Source organism: Euprymna scolopes, chromosome 2 (genome assembly GCF_053919585.1).
Source record: "Euprymna scolopes isolate OS-2025 chromosome 2, ASM5391958v1, whole genome shotgun sequence".
NCBI classification, from domain to species: Eukaryota; Metazoa; Mollusca; class Cephalopoda; order Sepiida; family Sepiolidae; genus Euprymna; species Euprymna scolopes.
The window spans coordinates 23230604-23247110 of record NC_136483.1 but is presented as its reverse complement, the minus strand read 5'-3'; the positions used below and the strand labels follow the sequence as shown (position 1 = coordinate 23247110).

Genomic DNA, 16507 nt, shown 5'->3' with positions numbered 1-16507 from the left:
TTTCAATTTTTTATCACTTTGTTAATGCTGGGGATGGGACATCTTACCGGATGCCAAACATTCACACACTATCTTATATAAATCGAAATCGAAAGATCTTTTTAAGATTCCGACTGTCCCTTTAAGTGCAATTGTTTGAATCTCTCTTGCAATTGGTTCACCGGGTATATTTGCAGGTTTTTGATTTTTTTTTTTTCATGAATCCAGGTGCTCGTGTGTATGAGTTTAGATTCGAGTGTGAACGTATGTGTTCCATAATATGTATTTGTATATTGTTTTTCATTGCCTCATACAGAAGTTTAAAGTAAATATAACTGAACGTGAGTAAAATTATAATTATCACACAGATATTTAACAATAAACGCCCACAAGTCTTAAACTCCTCACCATTACCCTCTCAATTTCTAAACTCACTCTCCAAAATAATAACTATTTTATTTTTTTAATTTTACATTTTCTTTCTTTTAAGATTGTAATGATGGGTATTGGGCAGCCAAACCAGCTGCCAACATTCCTCTGCTTTTTTATTGAAACCAACCGAGAGCTCTTTTTAGTATCCTTGCTGTTCCCTTAAGTGCAATTGTCTGGATCTCTTTTGCACTTGGTTCATCGAGAATATTAATTAGTTAGGACTTCATAAACCCTGTAACACCTATAATAACTGGTATGATTGATATCTCCTTAAGATTCCAGTTTCTTTTCATATCATACATGAGACCTTGATATTTGGTCTGTTTCTCTCTTTCAGCTCTGTTGAGACCTCAATCATTAGGGGAACTCACTTCAACCAACGTTATCACTCTTTCTGACTTATTCCATATAACTATGTCAGGTTTCACAGCAGCATTTTCAAGGTAGGTGGCTGTAGGGATTACATGGCCGCAATATATAGTATATTATATAAGTCATTTCCAACTGTTCTTTCAGGTTGATGTTCCCAGGACTTGCTGCTACATTGGATGTTTAATTTTTTACAGATGGTCCAGTGGAGGTACTTACATACTCCATTATGTCTCGCTGTGTAATAGCCGTTCCCTAAAAGAACCTTGCAACTTGATACCAGATGACTGACACTTTCTAATTCTGTATGGCAGAACCTGCATTTATTGTCATTACTGATACCTGCCATCTTCTTGGATGCAATTTTATCAGAGTAATAAAGTATAAGTTCTGTGAGGTGGTTGCACATACCGACACTTAAACTTGTCAATATAAGCCACAACAAAACATACAAAGTGTCTTTAATAAGTTTCCAGACTTTTTTTTTCGTATAGGCACTTTTATTGATAGTACGTACACGAAACTCTAGTGGCCTTCAAAGTTAAATCCTCCGGTTGCAATGTACCAATAACTTCTGGAACGCCACATGGAAGTCCTCTTATATGAGCGTATCAATAACCCTCGTCACAGCCTCTTTCATCTCCTCAATTGTCTCATAACGACAGCCTCTAAGGTTTTCCTTGAGCTTAGGAAATAACCATAAATCACAAGGAGCAAGGTCTGAACTATGGATCTGAATTGATCAGCTAGACCATCTCCCTGCTGTCATGAAAACGTCTTTCTTTTTAATCTTCTCTGAGCACCTTTGGGACAAACTTTACACAAATATTTTCCAGCTTCAGTTCCTCGTGAACAATTGTGGACAGTTCCCACACTGACATCAAACTGTGCACTTAATTGTCTCTATAGACACACGATGGTCCTTATCCATAAAATTCTTTATTTGGCCAATCAGCTCTGGTGTTCTGATTTCCTTACTCCTCACGCAACTCTCATCATCTCTCACAGACTCCTTGTCTTCCTTGAATATCTTATGCCACTAAAAACTGATCCTCGATTCATGCAAGATGGTCCAAAAGCAGTCTGAAGCATTCCGTATGGTTCTGTGGCATTTTTCTAAGTTTAAAATAGAATTTTTTGCATATTGTTCATATAAAGTGTCCTCATGTCAACATTATATTTTTTAAATTCATCAGCTGTGACAATCAGGCTTTAGAGAAGTGTATTCCAATTCCTGCTGTAGCTGTTGATTTCATAAAATATATAGCAATAACATACTTAATTTTCAAGAGTCTACGATAATTTTAAAAGCCTGTTCAAAAAAGTCGGCAAACTTATTGAAGGCACCTCGTATATGTACTCTATCTCTACAAATATACACTTTAGTATCAAGCATTATTAGAACATTATATATATATATATATATATATATATATAGGGTGATTGAAATGTAACTCCCTATTTTTAAATACATAAATCTATTAATTTTTATTTATTGCTGACCATTATCCTTATCTTTTTCTTAGTTGTTTCATGACGTTTCAGCCAACTATTCCTCTGGCTTTCATCAGGTGGTAACCGCGACTGGATAGGAACTCTGAATCTCCTGACTGCATCCACTGCAATTACTGCCTTCCATAATTGTTGTTGTCTCACCACGTTTTGGCCAAGTAAGCCTCTGGCTGGCTTTGGATAGGATTGAAACCGCTATTTTCAGACAATTCTCACCTGGAACTATAGAGATTTAATGTCTCTATCAAGTGCGCCACGGGCCCCGAAGGGCGATCAAGGTTGAATTTTTTGGTCTTATAAATTCATGTTTATTCATTATCTGATCTTCCATAATCGGGTCCGTACTGAATAGTATATATATATTATTTAATTGGAATTCATTATTGAGATGAGTATTGTTTATTAATTTTTATTTATCACGGACTATTATCCTCATATATTCCCGGGTAACGACTTCCAGAACAGCTAGTATATATACTTTCTTCTCTCACTCAAATGAGATGCAGTTTATATAACATTCTTACAAGGATGAAAGTGATAGAAAGGTTAACGATGAACAGTGACAGCAATATGACAAAAAAACAACAAACAATAAAAAAACAAAAAACATTGATTATAAAGAAAAAAAATGAAAGTACCTTGAAAATGCGACACATCTACATTCTGCCAATCACAGCTACTTGCCAACCGTACGTTTTCTTTCAAATTATCAAAGTTTTGAATAAAGTCAGATGTACTATTTTGTTGGCCTGAAATATAAAAATTGAAACAATATATAAAAAAAGTAAATTATGTATATACAGTAGAATCCCGGGGTACGGTGGCCCTAGGATACAGTGTTTTTTGGGTTACGATGTGGAATGCGATGTTTTTCCGGCTACTGGTTACGGTATTTGCACCGCCTTACGGTGTTATTTATAATATTATTTGATTATATACATGTGAATATACTGTACTGTATTTTGTTCCTAATTTTGAATGTCGTATTCCGAGGTTCTACAGTATATATATATATATATATATATATATATATATATAGCTTGGAGAGTTAGGAGAATAAAGTAAATTCAACAAATTTCATTGGATCTTATATAGGAAACAATAAATAAGAGTGGGGAATGAAGTCACAAAAACTATATATTGGTGATTATAGAATGGTTCATTTATTTAATAAAGGTATAAAAACATTTAGTTGGGGGATAGAGGGGGCTCTTTATACCTCTATCCCCCAACTAAATGTTTGTATAAATTTATTAAATAAATGAACCATTCTATATTCACCAATATATAGTTTTTGTGACTTAATTTTCCACTCTTATTGTTTCAACGTTTTAAATGTGGAATAATATATAACTATTTTCACACTCAAACAACGTTGCAGTTCACACAAGCAATGAAAGCCGCAGACCGGAAGTCCAGTTTCGCCGTCATTTGTCTCATAAGTAGAGTATACAAGAAAGTCTAGTATGTGGTGCGGTGACTTATGAGACAGTATACTTACCTCGTATTTGAGTGACTTGGATTTTGAATCCAGAATCCGGATATGTTCTGATGACGAGCCCAAATAAGGGCAAAAAAAAAAAGAGTCTAGCGCTACCAGTTTGTGGTTCTCGTGGCTTGTGAAGGCTGCGACATTTTTGGATTATAAAAATAATTATATATATATATATATATATATATATATATATATATATATATATATATATATATATATATATATACATGCGTGTGTGTGTATGGAAATGATAAAAGGGAAAAAAATTACACACAGAACCAAATGATCAAAGCGGCTTCACTTTTCCTGAAGACGTTCGTTTATCCAAGCGAAACTAGTAAATCTTTCGTTTTTTTTTTATAATTTCTTCCTGCGTTTAATTTGTTTTTACTTTTGTATTTTTTCAAACATCTATCTCCACGGCATTTATATGATATATCGTGCATTTAAATATAAGAGATAAATAAAGAAAAGTTACAAAAATTTATATATATTTCGTATTGATTATACATAGTATAAAAATAGATGGTGGCAAGTAAGCTACCCAGAAAATGTTTGTATTTCATTTTCGAGGGAAATCAGCATGCTAAAGTCATTAGCCTGATGATTTCGCTCTGTAATAAAACCCAAACGTTTCTATGCAACTTACTTTGGAAAAAATATTTTTATACTTCGACTAAAATGTGTTTATATATTAAGAATTGTTAAAGAAAAAATATATACGTATATATCATTTTATATAGTTTATGCAATTATAATACTATATATAAAGTCAATCGATTTTTTGTCATTAAACCTATATAGCATTTAAGCTGACAAATCAATGTTTGATTTTGAGTATCCAATTCTTTTTATTATGTATCTTGCAATAAAAGAACGCATTTTACTTCATTTATGTTCACCTGAAAAGAAAAATAACCCGATGACATCATTAAGAATAAAAAAAATATCTTTAACGTGGAGCGAACTGCTGCTGGTATCAGCTAAACATTTGTTTATTGATCTTAAAGGCAAAGATTCACATAAACCTTTCTCATCCTTCTGTTCAACGTTAAGCTTACTCATTTCGTTATAGATGTTTGCTATTTTCTTTTTTTTTTTTTTTTACATAGGCATCACCACTTATCCAGGCCCATGAGCCACACAGGATAAGATTTAAAGAGTGTACAGTAGTCAATTGAACAATATCGTAATTGTCAGTAATGGAAATCCAGTAAACTTGTTAACTTAAGGGGAACGGCTCATCAACCATCAAATTTTAAAAAAACTTCATGCCTCGAATATATGTAGACGTGATATTATTCCTGCCATAATAATAAAGAACTGCTGAGTTGCCTTTTCTGATAACTGGAAAATTGCCTCGATTATATTTGTTTTCAAAAACGATGACAAAAGAACGGATCTAAAAAAAATATCACCTCATAAGTCTTCTCCCGTTTTTCATTAAAATGCTAAATTTCTTTCTTAGCAACAGCATAGATTTAGTCAATTCTGTTGTCTTATTCAAATGAAAATCGCTCAAGACAAGGTATGAAACCACTTCATGTAAGGTGCTAGCAAGAACCAAAGCTGATTATTGCAAAGACAAAAGATGCTTACTGACCTAAGTCTTGAAAAGACCAAGGCTGTAGGTAGAATGACAGCAGCCAAGAGGAAGAGTGTTCTACAACTTTGCAGTCCTTGAAAAGAAACTACTGGAATAAGAAGCTGTTTTAGAATGAGGTATTAAAATAACGAATTGACGAAGACCACTAGACCAACGAGTCAAACGAGCTGGAACAAAGGAAGCAAGAAATAGATCAGACAATTCTATAATAATGCCATAATAGTATTTGTAGAAAATACTCGTACTAGCAACATCACGTCTGTGAGAGAGAAGTTGCAGTGAAGAAGAAAGTATGGGGTCAATCAAGTTACAGATACCTTTCTGCAATTTATCAAGAACCTTCAAATGAAACACAGATTCACCAGACCACATATGACAACAATACTCCATACATGGTTTGCTAGTAGATTGTAGAGATAAAGAATAATCTCAGATACGAGAAAGTGTTTAGAGCAATAGAGGCAACATGATTTTATGAGAAGCAAAAAGAGCTTTAGATTTCGTATATGAACTCAAAAAATGATTTGATGAGAAAGACAAACCAAAAAGTCAATTTCTCATCAAGAGCAGAGCCACACATAAGAATCTCAGGAAAAAAAGGGACACGCCTACGATTGAAGTACAATAGCTGAGTCTTTACAGGATTAAATGAAACAAGCCATTTCTTACCCTGCACGTGTTTCTGATAATGACCTCTCCCTCTTTGACAAAACGTAAAAACTGTAAACTAGCAGTTCTCTTACTGACTATTAAGGACACACCCAAATCGCTGCAATGTTGCATCCTTGGATTTGTTTTGCTAGTACTTCCATGGAATTTACTCTACGAACTTACTGCACATGTACTCACCCCCTCAACATAAATACTCCAAATCAACTTGACAAACAGTAAAACATACTCCATCACAGTATACAACACGAGATGCCGACATTTTTTTTTTACTTTAATGGCTTCTTTCCTTGATGTACTCGCTTATGGAATTCCTTCCCTGTGTAAGATAATAGCAAGGTAAAAAGTCTTAATTATCTATCTATCGATCTATATATCTGTTTATCTATATGTTTGTGTAATTATAATCTAAATGGCAAAGTAAACGCAGAGAGTTGAAGAGTCATTGTTTTGACAGACGCATCAAGCTCGGTGGCCGGAAGTGACGTGTCCGTTTTTCCAGTTTTTGAGAAGGTAGGTAATTTTGTCTGGTTTCAGACGTCGAAGAGAGGGGATGACTTAAACGGGTCTTCCTCCACCCCTGAGAGGAAGGTGACGTATCTCAAAATGGAGACTAGGATAAACCCAGAAGCCAGATATTCACTTTTCATTCTTCTGCATAACGACACCTAGAAAGTGAAATAAAATCTTCATATAAAACCAATCATCGTCTTGGGTTGTTTGAAACGTCTTTGTTCAACAGATTAGCAGTTCAGCCCAGCTTAACTCGGGCCCTATGTACTGTTCATAACTTGCCCTACATGTGAATACACTTTATGTAAGATTTAAATGTTTAGATAAAAAATTGTCAGAGTAATTTCGTAGAGACCACAGAGGTCAATTTTTTATAACTTGGACCTCAATTTTGATCCCCTTAACATTTATTATTTTGGTCTTAAATCAAAAGTTTGACCCATGTTCAAGTTACCTACATCTAAAATTTCAAGTGTTTAGATGCAAAATTGGTGGAGAAATTTGGTAGAATCTGTAAAGGTCAACTCTTTCAACTTTGACATTTGACAGTCAAATTTTCGCCCCAAAATTGATTAAAATGCTTGCCGCATGTCTGAATACCTGTTATGTATAAATTTCAAATGTTTAAACCAAAAATTAGCTGAGTAGTTTGCTAGATACTGCAACGGTCAAATCTTTTGAACTTTGACCCGTTGGCAGCTCAAATTTTCGACCCAAACCGATTAAAATGCTTGCCCTATCTCTGAATACCCTTTATGTAAAATTTCAAATGTTTAGACAAGATTGGCTGAATAATTTAGTAGAGACCGCAGAAGTCAAACTTTGACTCCAATTTTGACTCCTCAACATTTATTTTTTTCGGCTTAAATCAAATTAAAAAGTTTGATCCATGTCCGAGTAACCTACATTTACAATTTCAAGTGTTTAGACAGGAAATTGGCGGATGAGTTTGGTAGTTTTTAAAGATCAAATCGTTGAATTTTGACCCCTTGACAGCCAAATTTCTGGCCGAAAACCGATTAAAAAGATTTTCCCAAGTCTCAATAGCTCTTATTGTCAAATCTTGAATCTGTAAACTGAAAATTCTCAGAGTTATTTGGTAGGGAAATGTACACACACACATTTTCATTTTTATGGATATATAAATAGATTCCAGCTTCCCCAAGGACGGATGGCATCCCCCAGGTAAGGTCAAAAGACATAGATGGCCAACAGCAGTTAAGGTCCCGGATATGACCTTAAACTATATTCAGTGGTGAGGCCTCAGATTGCGGGCTTTGAGGAGTGTGGAGCCACCCTTTAATTGCCATTGCTCCCAGGTCCACTCTGACCCAGAGTGGTAGTACCTGTTAGGGTCCCAACTATGGGAAACCGACTTGAAAACAACAAATATATTCTATTAAAAAATTTTTCTTCAAAATCTTTGGATTTGGCATTAAATAACCTGAAAAGGGCTGATATGCCGTAAAACAAAAACAACCAACCAACAACAGTTTAAAAGGTATGTTGTACTATATTTGTCTGACACACGTGCACAGCAAAAACACTAAGAAATAGACCGTTACATACATACATATATATATATATATATATATATATATAATAGCATATATGTATATATAATAGCATTTCAGCCCTGTGTTGCCCGGTTGTTTGGATGTGTATTTTGAGCAAAAAAAAAAAAGTGGTAGTAGGAAGGCAGGCTTGAACCCGTACCATGAAGGAGGAAAAGAATGGGGAAAAAATCCTTACATCTTTGCTGTTACGACCACCGCCAAACCAGAAGTGACATAGGTTTAAATTAAGGCTAGACAATCGAAAGGAGAGGATGAATTTCAAAAATATCGGCGAAAAAAGTGACTCTCCCTGTAGAAAAGTGCCCAGTTGAAGATGAAGATATTAATGTTTTTAGCCAATTTTTCGATAATTCTCGTCTGAAACCGATACCGATCTTGGTAAAGTCCGTCGCCTCTGTCGAAAGTTTTAGGCAGACATGCAAACATACATACATACATAAATTTATATATTGGTAACTCAAATTTTGGACCCAAACCGATTAAAAAGCTTGCCCTGTCTCTGAATACCCTTTTATGTAAAATTTCAAATGTTTAGACCAGAAATTGTCTGAGTAATTTGGTAGAGACCGCAGAGGTCAATTTTTTTTTTTAATTTGACCACTATTTTTATCCGTTAAGATTTAATTGTTTTAAGCTCAAATAAAGTTATTAAGTTAGATCCATGTTCAAGGAACCTACATCTAAAATTTCACTTGTTTATAATTAAAATTGGCGGAGGAGTTTGGTAGAGTTCCTAAAGGTCAAATCGTTTAACTTTTACCCCTTGATAGCCAAATCTCTGGCCGAAACGGATCACAAAGATTTTCCCAAATGTCAGTACCCTGAATATAAAATTTCGAGTCTGTAGACCGAAAATTAACAGAGTTATTGTGTAGGGAAATGTACACAGACACACAGGCAGACAAACACGTTCACTTTTATATCTATATATATATATTTGGACCATATGTAGTCTTATATATATATATATATATATATATATATATATATATATAAATGTATATATATAAGACTACATATGGTCCAAATAGTGAAGAACCACAGACATTCAGTTTATACACTCTCAACATGATTATACAAAATATATCCTTTTTCGATTTGTGACCTATTTGAGATGAAGATGATTAACACCATAGACCCCTTTAAAGTGGTTATACACAACATCCCCTTTTTGGTGCCATAATTCCACAATATAACATTTGTTCTCTGTTTCTCTGACTGTACCAACACGCAGAAGTTTAAAAGTAATGTGAACAAACATCCTAGGATCCTAATCACCGTAGTATTTGGTTTGGAGCGAATAAAATTAGAAATCATCATAAAAAAAACAACTTTTTAACGATAAACGAATGAATGAAAAATTACTTGATTAAAATAACATTTTATTAATAAAATGGAATTTGCATTTTCGATTTCAGGCCCCAATCATATGCTTTTATCACTAATGAACGCAATTAATTTTCTTAATGAAGATCAACTATTGGTATGGGTTTAACATTTTTATTCTAATTTTCATCGGTTATTTCATTCAACTTTTGACTTTATCTTTATTAGCGTTGTGGTTTTGTCTTTTTTAAACAAATGACTCTTCATCGCCACAATAAAATCTTTAACTCAAGATATATTTCTTAATTGTTGTGACACACACACAGACACACACATATTTATATTTAACTTTATCCCTTGTGTGCAAACAATAAACGTAGTAAATCAAAATTTGCAAAATTTCAACTCACCTCATATATTCATTTATATATATACACTTGTGCCCGATATTATTCATACCCCCCTTGAAAATTGAGTTTATTAGGTGTAACTTTTGTAAGAATGTATTGTTTACGTCCATATTGATACATATTCTTAATAAACCTCTTCTGATCATTTTCGTCATTTTAAAATCTCGGGATACTTGTAATAAAAGAAATATACAGCTATTTATAAAATCTGCAATGTTAAAAAATAATCATACCCCCTTATTTTTTCAGTATTAATCGAGTTTCTGACTGTTTGTTTTCTGTTTGATTCTTATTTTGAATGCTTTTATACAACCTTTGATTAATTTCATTTCGTTTTTTGCATTTTTCAGAAATTAAAATGATATCAACTGAAAACCAATAAAAGAATAAAAATTATTAGAATGAGGAAGAAAAAAGAGCTTAGTAATGATCTTAGGACTAAAATTGTGAATTCACATAAGGATGGTTTAGGTTACAAGTCAATTTCCAAGAAATTTGAGGTCCCTACAGCAACAGTACAGAGCATCATCAAAAAATTCCAGAGCCACCACACAACAAACAACTTGATTGGTAGAGGAAGGAAAAGGAAACTGTCTGCTAGAGCCACCAGGAATATTGTAAGAAGTGTTAATGCAAATCCAACCACCACTAATAAGGACATTTTAGAAAATCTGGAGTCTTCTGGCATAAAAATATCAAGGCAAACATTGCAAAGGACTCTGCATGAAAATGGTCTGAAAGGAAGAAGACCAAGAAGGACTCCATTGCACACCGGAAAACACCTTGCAGCACGTCTAAAGTTTGCTAGGACCCATGTGAATTCTCCAGAGTCCGTTTTCTCAAGTATTTTGTGGACTGACGAAACAAAAATTGAATTGTTTGGCCATATGGATGCTTCTTACGTTTGAAGGAAGAAAGGAGAAGCTTACAACCCAAAGAACACCATACCCACGGTGAAACATGGTGGTGGTAGCCTAATGTTTTGGGGCTCCTTTTCGGCTAGTGGTCCAGGTAGTTTGGTCAAGATAGATGGAACCATGAAGAAGGAGCAATATTTGGAGATACTCCAGAAAAACATTAGACAGGATGCGGAGAAGCTCCATTTAGGACCAAACTGGGTCCTTCAATAGGATAATGATCCAAAACATACTGCCAAAATAGTCAAGAAATGGTTTGAGGATAATCAAATTAATGTTTTGGAATGGCCTAGCCAGAGTCCCGACCTGAACCCTATCGAAAACCTCTGGCACATATTGAAAACTGAGGTTAAAAAGCGGAAACCTAGAAATTTGAGGGATTTGGAGAACTACTGCATTGAAGAATGGTCAAAAATCAGTGTTGATGCTTGTAAAAACCTTGTTGATAAATATCCCAAACGGTTACAGGCAGTTATTAAGAATAAAGGGCATGCTATTGACTATTAGTAAGCGAGGTATGAATAATTTTGAACTAGTGCCATTATTGTTTTTCTTTGTATAATGTTTCAAACTTGCATAATTTATTTATTTGTTGAGTTTAAATTAAATGCTTATGCTTGATTTATTGTTTGAAATCCCTTTAATATTGTCTACCTTCTGGTTTGAGCAATATTCTTATAGAAATCTCAAAGATCCGAGGGGTATGAATAATATCGGGCACAAGTGTATATATACATATATATATATATATATATATATATATATATATATATATATATATATAAAGAGAGAGAGGGGGGGGGAGATAGACATATTTAAACATAAAATGATACACATATATATGTTTATTTTATTTTGTCGATATAAATCATTTACAAATCGCGCCCCAAATAAAGAGTATATACAAACGCATCAAAATTGTTTACAGCTGTTTCAAGACAATTTTTATTTTAAGTTGTGCAATATATATATATACATATTGTATTTTCGCCCCAAACAAGGCACAGTGCAACTTTGATGTAGAAGGCTACTATCTGGGACATAATTTGTAGGGGTGCTATGTAGGAAGTTGAGCAGCAAGATGTCTGTTTGCATTACACTTGAACTTTTGCATATCAGTACAGTCAAGGAAGCAGGAACCCAGAAGGGGATTCCAAAGTCTAGCAGTTCTAGGGAAGAAACTATTAGAGTAGAAGGCTTTCTTATATTTAGGCATTTCTATTGTGTAGGGGTAGGATTAAGCTACTTGTCGAGTTTATCAGTCGAGGGAGCACAAGGGTTTGTAGTGCGTCAGAGCATCCACCACTAAAATACTTGTAAAACAGGCAGAGGGATGCAACATTTCATCGTTGGGACAGCAGTTGAAGACTAGCTTATTGTAGGGGACCTATTAGGTTGGCGACTCTTGAACTCTGTCTAAGAGGAAGAGACTAGTAGCAAATGCACCATCCCGAATGTGGCAACAATACTCCATACATGGGCGAATGGTGGTCTTGTAGAGGTACAGGATACTTTCAGGCGTAAGTAACTCTCTAACACGGTAGAGAGAGCCCACCTTCTTTGCAGCAACCTTAACAATATCCTCAATGTATCTGTTTAAACTCATGTTCCCTGTAAACGTTAAGCCGAGGAGTTTAAACCAACTACTTTCAGGTAATGTATCATTAGTCATGGCTATTAGTGGTTGAGAAGGTTTCTTGTAGTTATTAAAGGAAAGAAGATTAGTCTTGGCAGCATTGAATGTGACCATCGATTTTTGTTCCCATTCCACTATAGACTGGAGGTCTTCCTCTAGTGTTTCTGCCATTTCTTTAGATACGTGTTCATTTGTTTTCCCCTCATGTTTGTTATAGAGCATGATGTCGTCAGCAAATAAAACCATCTCAGAGACAATTTTATTAGGGAGATTTTTTATGAACATTAGGAATAATAAAGGTCCAAGGATCAACGCTTGAGGAACACCCACAATTATATCATATTGTTTTGACGTATGGCCATCGAGGACAACCTGGATTCTTCTCTTGTTTAAGAAGGATTTAATTATGTTAAGTATTCGTCCAGTAATACCATATGATCTGATTTTCATGAGAAGACCATCGTGCCATATGCTGTCAAAGGCTTTAGATATATCTAGGGCTACTGCCCTCGCCTTGCCTGCTTTTCCAGTATATGGTATATATGTTCAGAGATTACAGTTAGGATATCTGTAGTAGAACGAGCTTGCCTAAACCCAAACTGTTGGTTGGACAGAATTTAACAGTTGTGAGATGATGGACCAGAGCTTGATTAATTTTGGACTCAGATATTTTGGCAAATAGAGAAAGAAAGCAAATAAGGCGATAATTTAATGGGTCAGTTCTTTCGCCAGAATTCTTTTAAACTGGTACCACAGAAACAATTTTCCAGCAATCAGAAAAGCAAGATTTGTTAAGGCATTTGTTGAAAAGTTTGGAGAGAACAAGAGCAACCTTAGTATTTTTTTAATAGTACAGCAGAATGAGATCCGGTTCACATGCTTTTGAGGTTTTTACGATATCATGTACTTGAAAATGGGTGATTTTCAGATCGTCTAGTGGGGTTTCTGTCTGCAGAAGAAAATCTGGAAGGAACTGGTTTGCTGAGTCCAAAGTAGAGTTGGAGGCAAACCGATGGGCAAGCAGATTAGCCTTCTCGGTTGGCATGCAAATAACTTCAAGGCTGTTGTTGGTTGGTTGGTTGGTTGTTTTTGTTTTACGGCATATCAACCCTTTTCAGGTTATTTAATGCCGAATTCAAAGATTTTGAAGAAAAAATATTTAATAGAATATATTTGTTGTTTTCAAGTTGGTTTCTATTTAACCTATAGTTGGAACCCTAACAGGTACTACCACTCCGGGTCAGAGTGGACCTGGGAGCAATGGCAATTAAAGGGTGTCTCCACACTCCCCAAAGTCCGCAAACTGGGGCCTCACCACTGGATATAGTTTAAGGTCATGTCCAGGATCTCAAGACTGTTGTATAGTGGGGGAATTATTTACTATACTGTTATAGATTTTCCAGAAGTCACAAATTCCTATTTCTGCACTTCAATGCTTTTTCTTGTGGTTTTGGTATAATCTTTCTTAGCTGTGGCTATTTTTCTCCTTCAGTTACTTCTAGCTGCTATATACTTTTGTCTATTTGTACTTGATTTATGAACAATAAGTCTGCGTTATGCATGCTGCCTTTGAGCAATAACAGCTGTGCAATTAGAAGTAAACTATTGGGGGGGGGGAGTGGGATTTGCTATAGAACTTACGTGTTGGAACATGTGCTTCAATTGCCACTTTGAACTATTCAGTGGTCTCATTTGTGCACTGTTTAGCAGAAAGAGAAAAGATATTTCCCAGGGAGCATCTCTGATGTGATCCCTAATGGCATTCCAGTCAGCCTTATTGTAGTATCTTGTTGTTTGGAGCAATGGCTCTTCAACTTGGGGTAAGAGTTTAATGTCTATCATTATAACAGTGTGATCAGCATTCCCAAATGAGCAATGAGCATTTCACAATCCTCAGGAACTGTGGTCAAAAATATTTCCAGAAGTGAGGCTTTCTAGTCCTGACGATCTGGGAGATGGGTCCAGAACGTTACTATCTAAGTCAAGGAATGGGATATAGAAAAGTTATGTGTTATGCTACCAGTTGTGTCATTGTACTTAGAGAAGCCAAGCCAATTACTGTGGTGGACATTAAAGTCTACAAATACATGTATTTGTGCACTAGCGTCTAGAGAGAGTGCTACATCTATGCTGTCAGAGACATGACTGATTAGAATACAGTTTTTGGTCGAGGGAGAGCGATAAAGAAAGTATATCATCTAACACTACATTGTAAAATTAGTCTAAAGTACATGTCTGATTCTAGTTTAGATTCCCTAGTCATGGGGAGAGTGTTACGATTATAGACTCCAAGTCCGTGCATTGTTAGTGTCCTTATGACAAAGTGGAAGATAACCAGACATATTAAAGTGGTTAGAGGAGATAGGGATAGTGCAAGTTTGTTTCACTTTGCGCTAAGATATCCTAGGACTTTCCTAGAAGAAATGATTCTACCTCATCTAAGTTACTTCTAAGTCCACGGATATTTGTAAATGCAAACTTCAAGGAAGGAGGCAAAGCGTTGTTCAAGTGTGCATCTGGTTTAATCGTTATTTTGGATTGAGCTTTCATTTTTATAATTTAAGTTTAGAATGAGGGGGGGGCTAAACAAAGTGGATGTGCATGCTACACAAGTAAACCATTAGCTGACTCTTCATCCTCAGGCATGTTGCTTAGGGAATGTCCACCAGAGATGAGTGCAGAGTTACTTTCCATGCATAGGATGGCACTACAATCATCTCGATATTATATAATTGATGACATAGCAGCCGTACTAAGCACTACCAAAGAGTTAGGGCTCCTGTACTGTCAGTCAGAATACAGCAACAAGACAAACTATTTAACAAGTCAGACAAGAGTGACCGATTCCATTATGTTAGCATACATGGTAAACAAGCACCTCCAAGATGCCCAGTTAAGGGGAAGGGAATGAGGCAGGTGTGGGGGACGACATTCATTATCCTAGTCAGGAACCAGACTAAGCACTGAGCGTCTCTGATGAGCCTGTGATCGCATCTTTGCTCCTTGCTAATAGGCAAAGAAGTATGTAAGTCAGGCAATAGGCAGAGTCTACCTACCCCTTAAACAGTTTAGGTTTGCAAACTGGTGATTTGATCAAGTCACCAGGTCTAGGGAGGTTGTCGACCAGGACTGAGGGGACCTTCTTCCCCCATTTGGTACCAAGACATATGAGTTCAGTAGAGCAGGTTTGACATTGGAGTTTTCCTTCTCCTAGATAATGACTTGACAAGATCTACAGATTTATTAGCATCGAGAGGGTTTACCCCATGCCTGGTTTCAAAGCCAGATATCTCTACAACCCCACGTTAATCACGTTAGTATCATAGGTTGTTAATATCTGCTATAAAGTTACACTCCTCAAAATAAGATTAAGATTGGAAGATGTGGTTATTCTCACGCGATCAGTGGAAAGGTTTGGGGGTATGTATGAGTAAGGGGTCTGGATTTTAGGTTAGTATCTACTTGAGTTAAACGAAGATTAAATATGGTTTGTGGATTAATAAAAACATCGTAAAAAGTATAGTATAAGAGGTTAGAGTACTCTTCAAAATGAGCTTCGAACTTCAGATTTTAGTTTTCATGCAAAGAGATCACCAGTACGTTTGCCCATCATAAGAGAAAGGAAATATAGAGTTTTTAATTAATATAACTTTAGGTATAAGTTCACACTATGGATAATAAGTATCCATATGTACATATATATGTATACTTATTATATGGGTTGGTTTGCTAGACGTAAATCCAATGAAACCCGCGCGATTATTAAAGAATACTCAATGGAGGACAGATCAGGTGTATAACGTTTCCTTTGGACTCCACTGAAACATGTATGCACATATGTAACAAATAATTTTTGTATAATAAACATATTATATATATTAGTGACCTGGCAAGGCCACAGAGGAGACAATAGAAGCAGCAAAACTAAAGCTGGCCTGCCAGGACACTATATATACAAATGTAGGCAAATTTAGGCATATTTTATTGGTTTGGAAATATAGGTTCTTTTTTTACCAATTGTCATAAAATTTTAACCATAGGATAGTATTGTAATCTTCAAAAAGCC

The 16507-nt window shown here is 35.3% G+C and overlaps 1 protein-coding gene across 1 annotated transcript in view; it reads right to left on the bottom strand.

Annotated features, from left to right (window-relative positions):
* Nucleotides 1–16507, bottom strand: part of LOC145303335 (forkhead box protein J3-like) — a 761811-nt gene that overhangs the window by 215763 nt on the left and 529541 nt on the right. The window contains exon 7 of the mRNA XM_080144700.1: nt 2931–3041. Coding sequence (XP_080000826.1) covers nt 2931–3041 — 111 coding nt within the window. The remainder of the gene's footprint in view (nt 1–2930; nt 3042–16507) is intronic.